At 39.7% G+C, this 18,154-nt stretch overlaps 2 protein-coding genes and 1 long non-coding RNA gene across 3 annotated transcripts; 2 read left to right on the top strand and 1 right to left on the bottom strand.

The window, feature by feature from the left end:
- Positions 1–2,130: 2,130 nt before the first annotated feature.
- Positions 2,131–3,569, bottom strand: LOC105283415. Its single transcript, XM_011346141.1, has 2 exons — positions 3,437–3,569; positions 2,131–2,528 (listed from the first exon to the last, which is right to left on the bottom strand). Exons 1-2 carry the CDS (start codon positions 3,567–3,569, stop codon positions 2,131–2,133), a joined length of 531 nt encoding a protein of 176 aa, XP_011344443.1.
- A 2,611-nt stretch (positions 3,570–6,180) lies between these two features.
- On the top strand, positions 6,181–6,486 carry LOC105283413. The gene is made up of 2 exons (XR_894683.2): positions 6,181–6,224; positions 6,383–6,486. It is a non-coding gene; the product is annotated as an uncharacterized LOC105283413 (long non-coding RNA).
- An 8,244-nt stretch (positions 6,487–14,730) lies between these two features.
- On the top strand, positions 14,731–18,123 carry LOC113562636. Its single transcript, XM_026972614.1, has 2 exons — positions 14,731–15,164; positions 16,272–18,123. The coding sequence occupies exons 1-2, from the start codon at positions 14,731–14,733 to the stop codon at positions 18,121–18,123; spliced, it is 2,286 nt and encodes a 761-aa protein (XP_026828415.1).
- The last annotated feature ends 31 nt before the right edge of the window (positions 18,124–18,154 follow it).

Raw genomic sequence — 18,154 nt, 5'->3', positions numbered from 1 at the left:
TCAACTACAAACGAAACAACTAGAAACGATTCTGAAAAAGACAGCGCAAGCGGATTCGCGATATCTTAACAAATGGCAAAGTTAGCAATTTTTTATTTAAACAAATGGTAATAACTGTTAAAAGTTCAACTACAAACGAAACAACTAGAAACGATTCTGAAAAAGAGAGCGCAAGCGGATTCGCGATATCTTAACAAATGGCAAAGTTAGCAATTTTTTATTTAAACAAATGGTAATAACTGTTAAAAGTTCAACTACAAATTAAACAACTAGAAACGATTCTGAAAGACAAGCGCAAGCGGATTCGCGATATCTTAAGAAATGGCAAAGTTAGCTATTTTTCATTTAAACAAATGTTAATTAATACCTTTTGAACAGTTCAACTACAAACAAAACGAAACTACAAACGATTGTCAAAAAGTCAGCGCAAGCAGATTCGCGATATCTGAATACTCAACGTATCAGACGCAGTGTGAATTCTCCATAACGCGCTTATGTGAACGCACCTTGACGGACAAACTCGCTTTGCTTGTGTGCGTGCGAGCATACGTACGTGAGGCTGAAACTTCTTACTCTTATGGAACTTAAGGAAACTGGAACGTCACAATTCTAGCATACGATTACGATATCTCAGGATAGACTGCACCAATCGCGTTCGGAGTGGTTGCGATCGAAAGCTTGCATCCATATTATGTTATTAAAGTGCCATTAGATTTTTACATAAGGCCTTAGTTTCTGAGATATTTTAATCGAAAGTTAGGGTGACCTGAAATTCCCGATAAGCTACTTGGTAGAGCGCGACGTCTATGCAGTGGCTCTCACTGCTCGGAACCTTGTTCTTTATGTACTTGGCGTCGCGACGCTACCGCGTCGCTTGATATTTGGAGACATGAATAAAAGAGCACAAGTCTAATGTTAAAAAAGATGTAAGTAGGTTGTTGTTAATAAGCACAGATTGTTGGAAAATCACGAGTTTGATTGGCCTAATGTAAAAATTTTGCACAATGAAAAACATACAAGGAAAAGAGAGATAGCGGAAATGATTTATATTAAAAGTCAATCCAAAGCAATCAACCTACAAAGAGACACAGATTGTTTATCTGTTATTTACGATTCGATCCTAAAAAACATCTGAGTTTACATTGCTTGCAATTAAGTTGCTGCCGTCAGACTATTCGGATGTGATTTTGTGAAATTGTGATGTATTATTGGTTATCTTTTGCCAGTAGGTATTAATATAATATGTAATGTATAGTTTTTAGTATTTCATTTTAAATTGTGGTGTTTTATTTATAGAGGATGACTAATTTGATTTTATCATATGTTGCACCTGAAGAGGATCAAAAGTAATGGTCGCAACGTTGTGTTCAGACTTGATTTTGTCAGCTTATCTGATTGTAACTACAAATCAAGTAATGTTTCTATTTGCTTTATGCATGCCGTTTTATAGTTTTGAAAGAAAAATGCTACCAATTTTCTTACCAACCCAGGTGACAAGGAAAAGTGCAACATGCCAGCAAGATGTCTGCAAGAAGAGAGGAAGGTGACGATGACGAAAATGCGTAAAATGTCCCAAGCCTTGCTGCAGATCGTCATAGTGTTTCCTTCCTTTTTTTTGGACGTGAGGAGAAAAAAATGCTATTACCCTGTATATACACTAACATAAGACCCAGAGGCCAATAGGGCTATCCTGGGTCATCATTCCTTCTCGGTGGATTCGGAGCCTGCCGTAGACGTTCCGCCTCTTCCTTCGTACGCATCACGGCATTACAAAATGTTGAGAGTGCTGACCACACCTCCCACCGGCTGATCGCCCCTTCCAGGACGGCAGCCAGCGAGAGAGGGCGGTCAAGCACTTCTACCAACACGTCCCTCTCCGCAATCCAAGCGGAACACTCCATCAGGGTGTGCTCCGATGAATCGGTGACCGCCGGACAATGAAAACATCTCGCATTCGGGGCTTTCCCAATTCTAGCTAAATATGTCCCAAAGCAACCATGTCCAGTAATTATTTGCGTCATATGAAAATGTAAAGATCTCCAGTTTCTCCATCATCCAGTCATTCATACATGGTAATATAGCTAGCCGAGTGCGCTCACCCGCAATTTCATCCCCTCCTAACCATATCTCTCATTGCCGACGCGTCTCCACTCCCTCCTCCATTCGTATATCATCAACGTCCTCCAATGTGGCATTGCCACCACGTCTCATATCCCTAACTCTTAAGAAAACTCTTCTTCTCTCCGCGGCTACTAGAGCCCACGGAGGGGAACAAACTAACAAAGTCACGGCTGCAAAAGAAGCCGTTCTATATGCAGAGCACACCCTGATGCAAATATCTCGCTGGAGGCCCCGCAGCAACCTCCCCGACTTGGCCGAGGCATCCAGAGCAGGATTCCATATAGAAGCCCCGTATAAGATCACCGATGTTACTACGTTAGCATATAATCTGCGCTTACTCTCGTTAGGACCCCAAAGATTGGGCATTAAACGGCATAATGCCCGAGACACCCCGATCGCTTTAGCCCCTATACGGCGAAAATGTTCCTCAAAATTTAAATGAGAATCCAGCCAGACATCCAAGTACCTAACTGCCGGTTGCATTCTAAAGCATTGATGTCTGATGCGTAAAACTGGATTAAAATCAGGGCGAGCACGAGCCCTGAAAAGGACAGCCTCCGTCTTATCCACGGCCAGACTAAGCCCGGTTCATCTAGACGCCTTAAAATTACAACTAGCTGCGCATTCATTCGGGTCAGACCTTCGTCAATAGTTTTAACCGCAGCCAGTACGAAAATATCATCCGCATAACATAATATTGTTACGTCCGGGCGGACTCCGGCTCGACGCACACACTCGCGCTCGCTCGCACTCACTCACGAAGACACTCGCGCACCGAATAAGACAACACCACTTTTATAAAAGAACGATAGAGATTTATTATAATGAGAGCGGAATGCGATACACGTCCGTCGATGTCAATCTCACGTCCGAATCTGTCTCTTGTCACTTCGCTGTTGTTTATTATTCCCCCTGGCGACCCGTCGCCAGGAGGCTCGCGTCTTCCTCTCCGACGGCCGATCCGACGACGCCCAGCTGATCGGCAGCTGACCGGCTCTTCGTTATGCCGGGTAGCCAACCCGGACATAACAATATAATACACCCGGGCTTAGCCTTCATCTCGATCACAAAATCGAATGCAATATTCCATAATAGAGGGCCCAGCACAGAACCCCGTGGGACCCCCTTTTCCATTTTTCTATGCCGGATGCGACCATCACATCCCACAAATTCAAAGAACCGTTGGTGTAAGTAACTATCTATAATTCGACGGATATAATCAGGGAATCCTTTCCTTTCTAATGCCCATCTAATAGATTCCCACGGCAGTGAATTAAAGGCATTATGAATGTTTAAACCAACCCCCATTACAAACCCCCCTTTGATATAGTTCGTTTAATAAACGATACCGCTGCATCTAGAGCATCCAGGGTGGAAAGACCTTCACGGAAACCATATTGAGCCTTTGACAGTCCAGTCCGGGGATTGTCCTTCATAAAATCCTTCATACGGGTGACTAGAATTCTCTCAAAAATTTTCCCTATGTCATTTATCAAACAAATAGGACGTGCTTTTACTGCGTTTCCCGGAATCACTTCACCCTTTGGCAACAGAACTAATCTGGCCAGCTTCTACGGAACAGGGAAGATACCATCCCGCAAACATGCAGTAAAAACTTTAGCAAGCACCTCAATAAATGTACTGGGTGCTTTTGTCCAAACCGATAGTGGAAACCCGTCAGGGCCAGGCGCAGAGCTACCCCCTTTCTTGCTAACGCAAGCTCCATGAACCTCCTGTACGGAGACGACGTCCGCCTCCCTAAATGCGTCCTAATCCCTCCACAGGGCAGCCGGGTCATGTTCCTCTTCCTCAGGGAAGAGTGAAGAGATCAAATTCTCCAGAACATCCAAACTAAGTGTCTCTGAGAGAGCCGACGACAAACGCCGGAACTTCCCGAGCACCAGCTTATAGGGTAGGTCCCAAGAGTCTCGATTGGCATCCCTGAGCAGTTCGGACCACGACTCGGCCTTAGTCCTTCGACTTTTATCCCGCAGGCGGTTCCTTGCTAGACAATATGCCCCATGCAGCTCCTAGTGTTTCCTCCCTGTGATTGGTCGGCCGTCATGTGACATTCGCCATATTAATCCCGCGTTATTCAAATGTATTGATATTAAAATAATGTTAGATTTAATTTAAAATTTTGAACATAGGTTTGTTAGTGCTTCACAGGAATTTATTGATGAGGCTCGTGACGCGGTTTGCAACTGTATTAGAAGCTTCTTTAACTTTGGACAGCGGTTGACGGTGATGGATGGATATTTTATTAGGTTGTTTAAGTTTTGTAAGAAGTTATTGCGGAATAATAGCGACCTATTGGTTACGAGGGCTGATAAGGGACAGGTTACCGTCATTATGAATAGATCTAAATATATAGAACAGATGGAAGAATTACTTAATGATCCAACCACATACAAAAAACTTAAGAAGGATCCTATCAAACCTTTTATCCAAACAATTTAATGACTTATTCAAATCTTGGTTAAATAATGAACTAATTGATGAGCATAGGTACAGACAACTTTTTAATACTGGCTTTAATCTAGCCAAATGTTATGGTTTGCCCAAAATACATAAAGAGGGCAATCCGTTACGAGTTATTGTCTCTTCCATAGGTTCTCCTACTTATGACATAGCATGTTTTTTTCATACAATTTTGAGCGATTCGGTTACTAAACCGGCTTCTCACGTTCGTGACAGTTGGACCTTTGTCAGGGAAATTGGGAATAGGGAGATCGAGCCACAGAGTTCACTAGTTTCGTTGGACGTTGTTTCTCTTTTTACTAATGTTCCTAATGAATTAGTATTTACAGCATTAGAAAAGAGATGGCATTTGATGGCTCCTAATTGTAAATTTAACTTTGACCAGTTCAAATATACCATTGAGCTGATTTTAAATTCAACTTGTTTTTCTTTTAATGAACAAACTTATCAGCAGATCTTTGGAAGTCCAATGGGTTCTCCATTGTCTCCGATTTTGGCAGACATGGTGATGGAAGATTTAGAACTTTATTGCATTGGTCAACTCGGTTTTGGATTACCAATTTTTTATAGATATGTTAACGATATTTTCACCATTTTACCTAATGACGAGGTTCAGCATGTTATTGATGTGTTTAATAGCTATCATCCGAGGCTTAAGTTCACCTGTGAAACGGAGATTGATGATGGCTTGAGTTTTTTGGATACCACGGTTATCAGGGACGGTGGAAGATTAGTTATTAATTGGTACAGGAAGCCTACGTTTTCTGGCCGCTATATAAGTTTCCTTTCGAATCACCCTGATAAACAAAAGGTTGGCGTCATTAAAAGTTTAGTGGATCGAGCTTTGTTACTTTCAGACCCTCGTTTCCATACATCGAACATTAATATTGTCAAGGAAATTTTGATGAATAATTGCTACCCTGTTGAAGTCATTGACAAACAGATAAAAAAGAGAATAAGAGAGATTTAATTCCGTGACAATTCTTTGGTTAGTGAGAGAAAGGACATTAGTAACAAATACATTAAAGTTCCATTTGTCAACAATGTAACTACAAGCCTACGAAATTTGCTTAAACGACATGGTTACAACATAATTTTCACTATTTCCAAGAAATTGAATTGTTTGATTAGACTCGGTAAGGATAGACCTAAGAATGAAAAAAGAACCGGCGTTGTTTATAAAATTGACTGTGCTGATTGTAATGTGTGTTACGTGGGCCAGACAAAGCGACATCTTGAGACGCGGATTAAGGAGCATATTTCCGATATTAGGAAACAGTCGGTAAACATGTCTGTGGTTAGTAAACATAGGCTTGAAGATGACCATGAATTTGACTGGACAAATGTTCACATTTTGCATCATGAAGACCACCTCAAGAAACAAGAAATTGCTGAAATGGTCTTCATAAAGCAGCATAATAATACCTTGAACTTACAAAAGGACACGGAGAACCTACCGATTGTATACAACAATATTTTGCGAAAAACACATCTATCTCGGAACGCGTGAATTCGTCATTCGGTGTTGAACTGAGCAAGACGCTGTTTCAGTGTCTCCGCAATGTGTCTTTTTGTTTATGTCGCTGCTCCCGTTGGAGATAATTGATGGTTGCTTTTTGGAAGTACGTTATTTTTGTAATTTTTATTGTCTGATCGCCGCAGAAATCCTTTATATATTTTTTATTGTCAGAACCCCGCAGAAATTCTTTATATATATTTTTATATTTTTTATTTTTTATAATTTTTTCTTTGATAGTTTGTGTTATGTATTTTTTTGTAGAAAGTGACTATTTCGCACTTGATAAGGACCCTAATTTGAGGTCGAAACGTAGTGCTACCAATATTTTGTTTCACCAGTTCTTGGTCGTAAATAAAGAATTATCATATTTAAAATAATGTATTGATAAGTTAAAATGAGAATTGCCTATTATAGAATAAAGGTCCAGTGAAATTAATTGTGGAATAAGGATTAATTTGAACGCAAGAATACAAAAATTACATTTAATAGAAAAGGAGGTTAAAATGAAGAAAGAAATTATAGTTATTTATTTATACATACAGTTATTTATTTAGACTTCAGAGATGTCTATATAAGTTCCTAGTTAACAAAAACAGTAAACAGTTAATATAGTTTGTTGGGGTGTACAGATAACTTGAATCTTAGTGTATCACAAGTACTAGAACGATTTATTAAGAGATATATAAAATACACGTCGTACTCTTATAACGAACCGAACAAGAAGAAGGAAGGCGCGTGATCCATGTATTACTACGCGCGCCTAGTCACCTATTACAGAGACATCTATCAGAACTATTGTGTCACTAACTCAATACCCAACATAGTTAATATAGTTAACAACATAGTTAACATAAGAAGCAAATAAATTAAAACCATTAATAAAATATATTTGCTTTTGCTTTGTACTATACTATTTCGATATCAACCATTTATCAATAATTAACAAGTCTTGTTAATAAAAATAAAATATTAAAATATAATAAAAAAATAATAAAATATTAAAATCCCTTTAAAAAACCTTACAAAGGTAAAACAAATACGCCAAGTACATAAAAAAGCAAAACCAAATATGATGAAATCCATAGTTAACTAGCCAAGTACCTAGAAGCAATTCAGTTTGAGGATTTGTAATTTGAAATAATACTTGGCGTGCCCGGGTCGCATTGGACATGCATTCTTCTAAATTTGTACTGCCTTGAGTATTTTCACTAATGGCTCGTAAATCTTTGTATTTGGTAATATTAAAACAAATACGTTTACAGTTTTGCACATTAGCGGAGTGATTATAAATATCCCTTTTCATTACTCACTCAATACAAATAATTTACACATAGAGTTTACACAAATTATAGGTAGGACGTACGTTTTAATGCGACTCGGGCACGCCAAGTATTATTTCAAATTACAAATCCTCAAACTGAATTGCTTCTAGGTACTTGGCTAGTTAACTATGGATTTCATCATATTTAGTTTTGCTTTTTTATGTACTTGGCGTATTTTTTTACCTTTGTAAGGTTATTTAGAGGGATCTCATTACTTTTTGTAAAAAGTTTTTACATTTCATTAATTTTAAATGTTTTTTATGTATTTTTGTATTGCCACAATAATATGTCATGTTATTTCCGCTGTGAGATCTCATCAAACATAAAAATGTTGCATAATAAAGATTTATCTAATTGTGCAAATCTTCTTAATACTTCTAATTGTCAACTATAAATTGTGACAATTTAAAATTTTCTCTCTCTCCCTCTCTCTTTTTTTCTCGGTTTCATTCTATAAGTATAAAATGTTCCAACTTATATCTTAAATTGTCATAATTTATATTTCAAAATTAGAAGAATTATTTCCTTATCATTGCAACGCTATCACAATGATTTCATTTAAAACAAGTAATTTTTAATTTTTTATATAATAGTTTTTGCGATTTATATCTTAATAGTAAAATAAAATATTTTCCATATATTAAAATCAGTTTTAATTCATAATAAATTAAATCGTGCATCTGTGAACGCACCTTGAGTGACAAAATCGCTTTGCATGTGTATGTGCGAGCATACGTACGTAAGTCTGAACCTGATTTCGGAAAAGGAGGAAAACGAAACGTCACAATTCTAACATTTAGTTACAATATCTCAGGACAGACTGCACCAATCTTATTCGAATTGGTCGCAATCGAAAGCTTGCATCCATATTATATTGTTACGTCCGGGCGTGATCGGCCGCTCACACTTAAGTATCGCTCTCGCGCGCACGACTCGCGGTTGCGCCACGAAAGAAGGAACACTTTTAATACAACGAGACAGCCGTTATTTTATTAAATAATTCGGAGCACAATTATGTGTTATAATCGCAGTGAGCTTGCCAGATGTCTAGCCACGACCGAGATCTGGATTCGACTCGTTCTTCTCTTCTTGTTTATTATTTTCCCCAGCGACGCGCCTAGCAACGCGCGTCTTCTCCACGACTCGCCGATCCGACGGCGCCCAGCTGATGCGCAGCTGACCGGCTCCTTGCTGTACCGGATGGCCCCACCCGGACACAACACTTCCCCCCTTCTTCGGAGATTGTCACCCCGACAATCCCTGGGAGAGATGACATCGGGATCCGCTTCCTCGCACTACCCCCGGGCTCTTGCCCGAGGCTATTATGCGCGGACCCGTCCTGTCTTCCGCCTTCTCGCACTACCCTCGAGCTCCTGCCCGAGGTTACCATGCGTGAATTCGCTGCTGCCGGTCCTCCTGCCGATCACTGGCGCTTCATCTTCGGACTGGGGGAGGGAATTTCCCGGGGACCCTTCGCCCTTCTCGAGGACTCCCCAGCCCGTGCCTCGGCATTCGCCCTTAGTCTCGCGGGAAAATCCCGGTCAAAAAAACCGCGAGTGAGGCAGTCCTCTTGCCAGATGTTATTTCCAACGGTGTTTCTCCAACAACTTCCTCCGGTTGGGCCTTGAACTCTAAACAATCAAAATAATACGAGCATCAATTCTTATACTAACTTATCATATCATCTCCCCACCATAACTATTACGGGCTCGGAACGCTACACAATTTCAAACTCGGAACGCTACACCATTCCCCCTCCTCAAACACGCCTTTCCCGATACAAAGCTAACCTATCACTATGCACCACCTTCCCTCTATTCCTCGGGGACTTCCTGATATTAAAAACTACATCACTCAATTTTTTCACGATCACATACGGTCCTTCCCAGGAACTTTGCAACTTCGGCGCTCTGCCCAATATTCGCCGAGGATTATATAGCCAAACTTTCTATCCTGGCTCAAGATCTTTCCTCGCCCGCCGATCATACCAGGCTTTTATATTTCGTGATTTTACCTCGAAACGTTGCCTAGCGATACGATGAATTTCCTCCAATTTCCCCTGCAGCTTTACAGCGGAATTTCCTCTCCTGACGTCTCCCGAAACCTCCGACGGAGGGCTTCCCCGAAGCAAATCCAAGGGTAAACGAAGATCCTGCCCGAGGTACATCTCCGCAGGAGTGACGCCAGTAGTCTCCTGCCTTGCAGAGCGATAAGCCAGTAAGAACATAGGAACCCAGCGATCCCAATCCTTTTGATTGTCCGCCACAAACTTCGCTAAATAGTTCAAGATCGTCCGGTGTTGCCGCTCCACCTGCCTATCCGATTGTGGATGCAACGGCGTCGTCCTTGTCTTTCTCATCCCTAGTAATTTCGTGATTTCCATCATCAATCTAGACTCAAAATTTCTTCCTTGATCGGTATACAATTCCAGGGGAATCCCATGTCTTGAAAACACCTGTCCGACCAAAGCCTCGGCGACGGTAGACGCCCTCTTATTTTTCAAAGGAATAGCCTCCGACCATTTAGTGAAACAATCAACCACCACTAGCAAATATCTATTTCCTGCCGACGAGATGGGAAGCGGGCCTAAGAGATCAGCTTGTAACCGTTCAAAAGGGGATCCCACGTTGCAAACCTGTAAAGGCGATCTCCCCTTATTTGACGGGCCCTTTTTGGCAACGCAAATGTCACAAGTGGCACACCAATCTTCTACGTCTCTTTTGCACGTGGCCCAGTAGTGACCCCTCCTGATCTTCGCCAGCGTCTTATTCACTCCAAAGTGTCCCCCCAACGACGAATCGTGAGCTTCCTCTAGAATATCTCTCACCCTAGTCTGGAGAACGACGATCTGAAAAACGCTCTTTCCCTGATTCGGCGATTCCCACCTCTTGAAGAGAACCCCGTCTTTCACTATCAGGGCGTCCCACTGAAACCAATACACTTTCGCTGAGACTTCCTTCGAAGCTACGTCTTGCCAAGCGGGCCGTACACCGGATTCCTTGGCTCGAAGTAAAGTGGAGATCGATGGATCCTGCAGTTGCGCTTGACGCCATCCTGCTAAACCGCCCTCAAAAACAATGCGGCCCACACCGGCTTCTTGCTGACCGGCTGTCTCCGCCTTTGCGCAATACCGGCAAGCTGATTCCAAACAAGGACGTCGGGAAAGTCCATCCGCATTTCCATGGAACTTCTCGTCTCTGTAAATGATCGCAAATTCATATTGTTGCAGACGCTCTAGCCAACGCGCCAACTGACCCTCTAAATTCCTAAAAGACAATAACCAGCGCAATGAAATATGATTCGTTCGAATAATAAATTTCCGCCCGTATAAATAATGGTGGAAAGATTTTACAGCGTCCACCACCGCTAACAGTTCCCGCCGAGTGACACAATAATTTCTTTCCGGCTTACTAAATACTCGATTGAAATAAGCGATAACCCTCTCAACACCATTCTGTACTTGAGAAAGCACCGCACCAGTACCGTGATTAGAAGCGTCAGTATCCAGGATAAAACTTCCCTCTCCGGACGGGAAAGACAAAACCGCTGACGAAGCGAGCGCCTTCTTTAGCAGCTCAAACGCCGCTTGACATTCCGAAGACCATTCAAATTTCCGCCCCTCCTCCGTTAACAAATACAAGGACTTAGCTATCAACGAAAAATCCTTAACAAACTTTCTATAATAGGAGCAAAAACCTAAGAAGCTTCGCACCTGCCTCCTTGTTCTGGGAAGAGGCCAATCGACTACCGCGGAAATCTTTTGTGGGTCCGTGGTAACACCCTCTGCTGATACAATATAACCGAAATATTTCACCTCCCTATTCAAAAACACACATTTCTTAGGATTAATTTTCAAGTTGGCATCTTTAAGTCTTCGAAAAACTTTTTTAAATTCAAGATCATCTAGTCAAAATCCTTTCCATAAATAATTACATCGTCTAAATAAACAAGACAGACTTTAGAAATTAATCCCTTCAACACTTTCTCCATCAATCTTTCAAACGTAGCAGGGGCGTTACACAGCCCAAAAGGCATTACAGTAAATTGCCACAGTCCGTTTCCACAAGAAAAAGCAGTTTTCTCCTTATCTTTAGAAGACATTCTTACCTGCCAATAGCCACTTTTCAGGTCTAAAGTGGTGAACCAAGTATTACCAGCTAACTGATCCAGTATATCATCGATTCTCGGCAATGGGTAGGAATCCTTTTTGGTGACATTATTTACTTTCCGAAAGTCCACACAAAATCTTATACTGCCGTCCTTCTTTTTTACGAGTACAACTGGAGACGTCCATGGACTACTCGACTCCTCTATTACTCCTTGTGCCTTCATTTCCTCGATCATGTCATTCACTTCACCGCGTAAATGCAAAGGAATTCGTCGAGAAGCTTGTTTAATCGGACGAGGATCAGTTAGCATTATCTCATGATGAACTACGTCGCAATTCCCTGCAATAACCTCGTTAGAAAACACATGGCGATATTCATAAAGGAAACAAGAAAAGACATTTCTTTGTGACGGACTCAAATCTACTGATTCCCGCTCAAAAACTTCCCGGAGCGAGGGAGAAAGCTGAGACGCGCCCCCGTCCTCCGCGGGAGAAAAACTCCCCAGGCAGGCACAGATCGCGTCAACAGCTCGCCGCTCCATCAGCCGACCAAATGACTTCTCGAGAAAACCATCGACAAGCCCGGTTTCGGCAAGAAAATCTCCACCGAGAATGCAGTCCTCCCGCATTTCGACAACAAATACCGGAATTCTTATATAGAATCGCCCGAGGGCGATATTCGCATTAACCTGAAATAAAACGGGGACTCGCTCCCCTGTAGGGTATCTTAAATGACGATACACTCTTTTCTCCTCTCGACAAAACCGACAAATCTTTCATTTAAAATCGACACATCCGAGCCTGTGTCTATTCTACATACACATGCCCAGCTAGTCAAGGATGCTAAAATCACGTTTCACCAAAGCTTTGCGGCAAGGTTTGCTTCAATTTTGATAACAATTGTCTGACAAGTATTTGTGTTGCTCTGTCTTGGCAGAAAGATTTGAGCAAATTTACGGTAGAATATTTCGTCACATGATGCTGCAAATAACAAGGAAAGGTTTGTCCGTAAATTTTGCGCATAGAAAAGAATAAATTTAGGTAAAAGTTCAGAAAAGGGGACCCCCTCCAATGACCTTGACCTTGACATATGTTGTCAAGGTCACCCTCCTGAGTGACCTTCAAGAGGTTTTAGCCGTCGCTCATTGTTTATTAAAAAGTTATTAACAAAAAAAGTTTAATGATTTCGTACGAATTTTTAGCTGTCCACGTGAAGCAAGAACATGATATTGACATATATTACAAAGGTCACCTTCCCGAATAACTCGCACTAGGTTTTAGTCGTCGATCGTTGTTTATGAAAAAGTTATTAATAAAAGAAAGTTCGAAAATATAGTAGTTATTTTGAATATTGAAAGATATAAACGACGACTATGTATATGAACGAAGAAAGGAAAGTCATTTAAAGCAGTGAATTGTTAATATATAGAATAGTTTCTTTTAATATAAGTACAAAGTATTCTTCACTTTAACCAAAAGCACAAACAGTTAAATACAAAGTATTCTCTGCTTTAACCTAACCTAACCTAACCTTGGCGGGGAGGAGCGAAGCGTATGTGTTCTGGGCTTCAGGTGCGGAAAATAGAACCGGATTAGGTTAGGTTAGGTTAGGTTGAGTTTCTGCAAATTTATCCTATTAATAATAATATTGCTGAATAAAGTATATGAATCTGAAATATTTATTATTTTTCTTTCTTACTTTGTTCTTCTTTTGTTAATAACTTCTTAACAAACAACGAGCGACGAGTGAAACCTTCTGCGCGCTACTCGGGGAAGTGACCTTTGTAATATATGTCAAATTCAAGTCCTTACTTCGTGTGAAAAGTCGGAAATCCATACAAAACCACTAAACTTATTTTGTTAATAACTTTTTAACAAACAACGAGCGACGGCTAAAACCTCTTGAAGGTTACTCAGGAGGGTGACCTTGACAACATATGTCAAGGTCAAGGTCATTGGAGGGGGGTCCCCTTTTCTGAACTTTTACCTAAATTTATGCTATTCATGGTGTAACCCAAATTTTACGTCAATATAGCAGCAAACCTTGCTCTGCACGACATAATAGCAAATATATGATAAGAATAGGGCAAATCTTGCCGTGCATAGTATGACAGCAAATTTACGGAAAGAATAGGGCAAGGTTTGCTTGGGTACTACGAGACACAAAATATATGCAAATAACAGAGCATACCTTATCATGGCGTCGCAAATTTCATTATGCTACTAAGACGCGCATGCGGGAGTTTCATCCTATACAGGGTGTTTAAAAAAAAGGTCGGATATTTTATCCACGTGTAGTACTCATGAAAAGAAGTAAAAAAGTCTTAGGCAACAAGGTTCGCAAATCAACTGTTTCAGAGCTAGAGTTGATTTTGTATCTTTTTGGATTTTTATTTTTGTTTTATTTTTGTATTTTTGTTTTAATATTTATTGATGATTAGAGTACATTATCGGAGCAGACGAAAACGCGACCGTTCCGTGCAGATCTCCTTTCTAGAGACCCCCCACTACACCGCGATACAAGCGCGTTAATGCTATTATACACGCCACCACTACGCCACGCTATCCCCACTTCGTTCGCCTATGCGCAGACGGATAACGTTCTCTCGCTGGACGGAGTATAGGAACGTCTTGTGCAGTCCAGTGTGTGCAAGAGTCATTTATCAGTTGTATCTAATCGTATCATTGATTTCGATTCCACGCACTTTACGTCGTTAATGAACGGCCGCGCCATCGTGTTTTTCATGAAAAAATAAAATATAATTTAAGTCGTTGCTTTTTGTTTCCCTTTATTTCCTGTAAGTATCATTAATCTCGTTACAGTGCTGTATCAGTTTCCTAGTGTTTTCGCTTAAACGTATTTACAAATAAAAGAAAATGCCGTTCTATACCAATGCAGAAATGGCAGATATACATTTCATGTACGGTCGTGCCAATGGTAACGCTTATGAAGTACGGCGTCTGTATGTTGAAGCATTTCCGAATCGTGCACTTCCATCTGATAAGTTATTTTCCAAATTGCATTTACGTTTAGTCGAAAATGGTTCATTTAGTGTAAATAAACATGATGCCGAACGGCCCAGGTCAGTGTCTACTCCTGAAGCAGAACTTGAAGTTTTAAGAAGAGTAGAAGAAAATCCGAATATCAGCACCAGAATAATAGCTATGGAACTAAATGAATGAATGCTTCCTTAGTCTGGAGGATTTTGCGTGAACAGCTGTATCCTTTCCATATTCAGCGGGTGCAAGCTCTTATAGCCCCCGATTATGATTCCAGACTAGCGTTCTGCAGATTCGTACTAAGAAAAGGTGAAGAAAATCCAGACTTTGCTGCTAATATTTTATTTACAGATAAAGCTATTTTTACAAACAACGGGATCATTAATTTCCACAACAATCATGTTTGGGCTGATGAAAACCCTCATGCCGTTGTCGAGTCCAGATACCAGCATCGATTTTCTTTGAACGTTTGGGTGGGTATTTTGAAGGACCGTTTAATTGGACCAGTTTTTTTTCCAAATCGTTTAACTGGTGCAGTTTATTTTGACTTCTTAAATAACACTCTACCTCCACTATTGGAAGATGTCCCCCTAAATGATAGAGTTAACCTTTGGTATATGCACGATGGGGCTCCTCCACATTTCGCAGTTATCGTTAGAAATTTTCTAAATGAAACTTACAATAATAACTGGATAGGACGAGGGGGTCCAGTGCCATGGCCACTCAGATCCCTTGATTTTAACCCATTGGACTTTTGCATTTGAGGATATTTAAAATCACTAGTGTATTCAAGACCCATTAATAACGTTGGCGACTTGCGGCACCGAATAGAAGATGTCTGCCAGGCTATTCGCCAAATTCCAGGGATATTCGAAAGAATAAGAGCTTCCTTTCTGTGACGATGTGAAGCTTGTGTACAAATGGAAGGTGGCCATGTAGAACATCTTTAAGTAGTTTTCGTTGAAACATCTTGTATTATTTAGCTATTAGCGCGTTTACTGTTTGTTTTTTAATAATAATGCCATTTGACAAACAAAAAACAAAAAATACAAAAAAATAAAAATTAAAACAAAAATACAAAAATAAAATAAAACAAAAATAAAAATCCAAAAAGATACAAAATGAACTCTAGCTCTGAAACAGTTGATTTGCGGACCTATGTTGCCTAAGACTTTTTTACTTCTTTTCATGAGTACTACACGTGGATAAAATATCCGACCTTTTTTTTAAACACCCTGTATATATAACGGGCAATGGCTATGGTTCTTCCACTGTTTCCGAGTTCTTCTGAATTCAACCGCCGCGTGCCGTAGTGGTTGCCACGAGGTTATTGCGGAGGATATATTTCTAGAAGATTCCTGTTAGCTGTTTCTGAATTGAACCACTGCAATGATTACCACGATTATCAAAGGATATAGAGGTTATATTCCAGAAGAGATTTCTGTAAGACTTTCGAGGCGAGTATGAAACCGTTAAAATATTCTGTTTCGCGTAAATGTTTTCGTCGATTGTCTGCGAGGCAACGAAGGCGGATTACTTCTGAAATTAGAAACACTTTGCGTCTTTCACAAGATTCTCGCGAGCAACTGGATAATACTGCTTTTTATATTGATGTTGCTAATTCTTTTCGGGCAGATAAAGTTCGTTTTTTAGACGATATTGCAAACAATATCTCTGATATTACAAATACCGATAATGTCGATAATGATATATTGTGTAGTACTAATTATGATGACAGTACAGATTCTACTTCCTCATCTCTTTCTTTCATTGAGGATAGATCATTTCAAGATCGTTTAGCCACGTGTTTTGTTAATAATAATTTAACACATGTGCAAATTAATAATATTCTATCTGTTCTTCGAACACACACATGCTTTTCTTCGTTACCAAAAGATGTCAGAACTCTTTTAAAAACTCCACGAACACCTGTTGTCGTATCCAAAATAGATTCAGGAGAGTATATTCATTTCTCTCTTGAGGCAGCAATTGTTAAAACACTATTACGTCTTCCATTAGTATCTGTACCACATGATTTAGAAATTGATTTTAATACAGATGGATGTAGTTTAGATAGGCATGGAAATATTCACATCTGGCCAATTCAATGTAGAATTACAAATGTAAAATATACAAGGCCGATAATAATTGGAATATATAGTGGTGTTAAAGAGCCACAAGACCCAAATTTATTTTTTGAAAAATTTGTTGCCGATGTCAATACTATCATAACCAATGGTGGCATAGTTTATAATGGCCATAAGATAGCAATACGTTTAAGATGTTTTATAGCTGATGCACCAGCTCGAGCTTTTATTCTTAATTATAGAGGCCATACATCTGCAAATCCATGTTCAAAATGCAAAGTTTCTGGTGTACGATGTGAAGGCAGATATGTATTTCCTGGTATTAATCATCCTCTTCGAATAAATGAAGAATATATCAATTGTATAGATGAGGATCATCATAGAGATGGTAAAAGTCCATTATCATTGTTATCTACAAGTATGATTACACAAGTTCCTTTTGAGCACATGCATTTGGTATGTTTGGGAGTTATGAAGAAACTTTTATCTGCATGGGTATGTGGTAAATATACACGTCTCACAAAGTTATCAGGAAGATCTATAGCTATAATATCTCAAAGATTAAATAATCTTAAAATGTATTGTCCATCAGAATTTGCAAGACGTCCAAGAGCAATTGATGCATTTAGTAAATACAAGGCAACAGAATTGCGCCAATTTCTATTGTATACAGGTCCGGTCGTAACACATGGTATCTTGAATCCACAAGCATATACTCATTTTTTGTTTTTGCATACTACCATAAGAATCTTGGTTTCTACTTCACCATCAACAGCATATTTAAACTTTGCTGAACTTGCTCTGCAAACATTTGTTGCTCGATGTGAGAATCTTTATGGTTCAACATTTCTTTCTTATAATGTGCACGGTCTTCTTCATCTCACAGATGACGTGCGGCAGCTAGGCCCTCTTGATTCATTTTCTGCTTTTCCATATGAAAATAATATGTCAGTTTTTAGGAAATACTGTAGAAAGCCTAATTTTCCTCTCCAAAAGTTTTCGAATAGAATGACAGAAATGGAAGCTCATGAGACAACTATACACCATAACCAAACTCATATTTCCAAAAGTATTGATTCTTCTACGCAAGTATTTACAGCGCACAATAAAGGTCCTCTTCCACTTAACGTTAATTCCAACAGCTGTCAGTATCATAAATTAATATTCAACGGAATTTTACTGAGTTTGAATATACGAGATAATTGCTGTATTTTACACGACGGATCGATTTGTTTTATTGTTAATATCTTTATGGATAAAAGCACGTATTATCTCGTTGTGAAGAAATTTCAAAAAGTAGATTCATTCTATGATGCTGGTATTTCGTCTTCAGCACTTCAAATATTTAAATGTTCCGCATTAAGTAGTGAGTTGTTATGTATCCAAGTGAATGAAGTAGGGGAGACCGGGGCTCGTTGGCACCATTTTTATAATTTCGTCATTCGACTCTTTAAAGAACTAATTATAATAATTAAACTGTACTAATATGATAGAGCAAACCTTTCTCTACATTTCC

Source organism: Ooceraea biroi, chromosome 9, assembly GCF_003672135.1.
Source record: "Ooceraea biroi isolate clonal line C1 chromosome 9, Obir_v5.4, whole genome shotgun sequence".
NCBI classification, from domain to species: Eukaryota; Metazoa; Arthropoda; class Insecta; order Hymenoptera; family Formicidae; genus Ooceraea; species Ooceraea biroi.
This window is presented reverse-complemented; position numbering and strand designations above follow the sequence as displayed.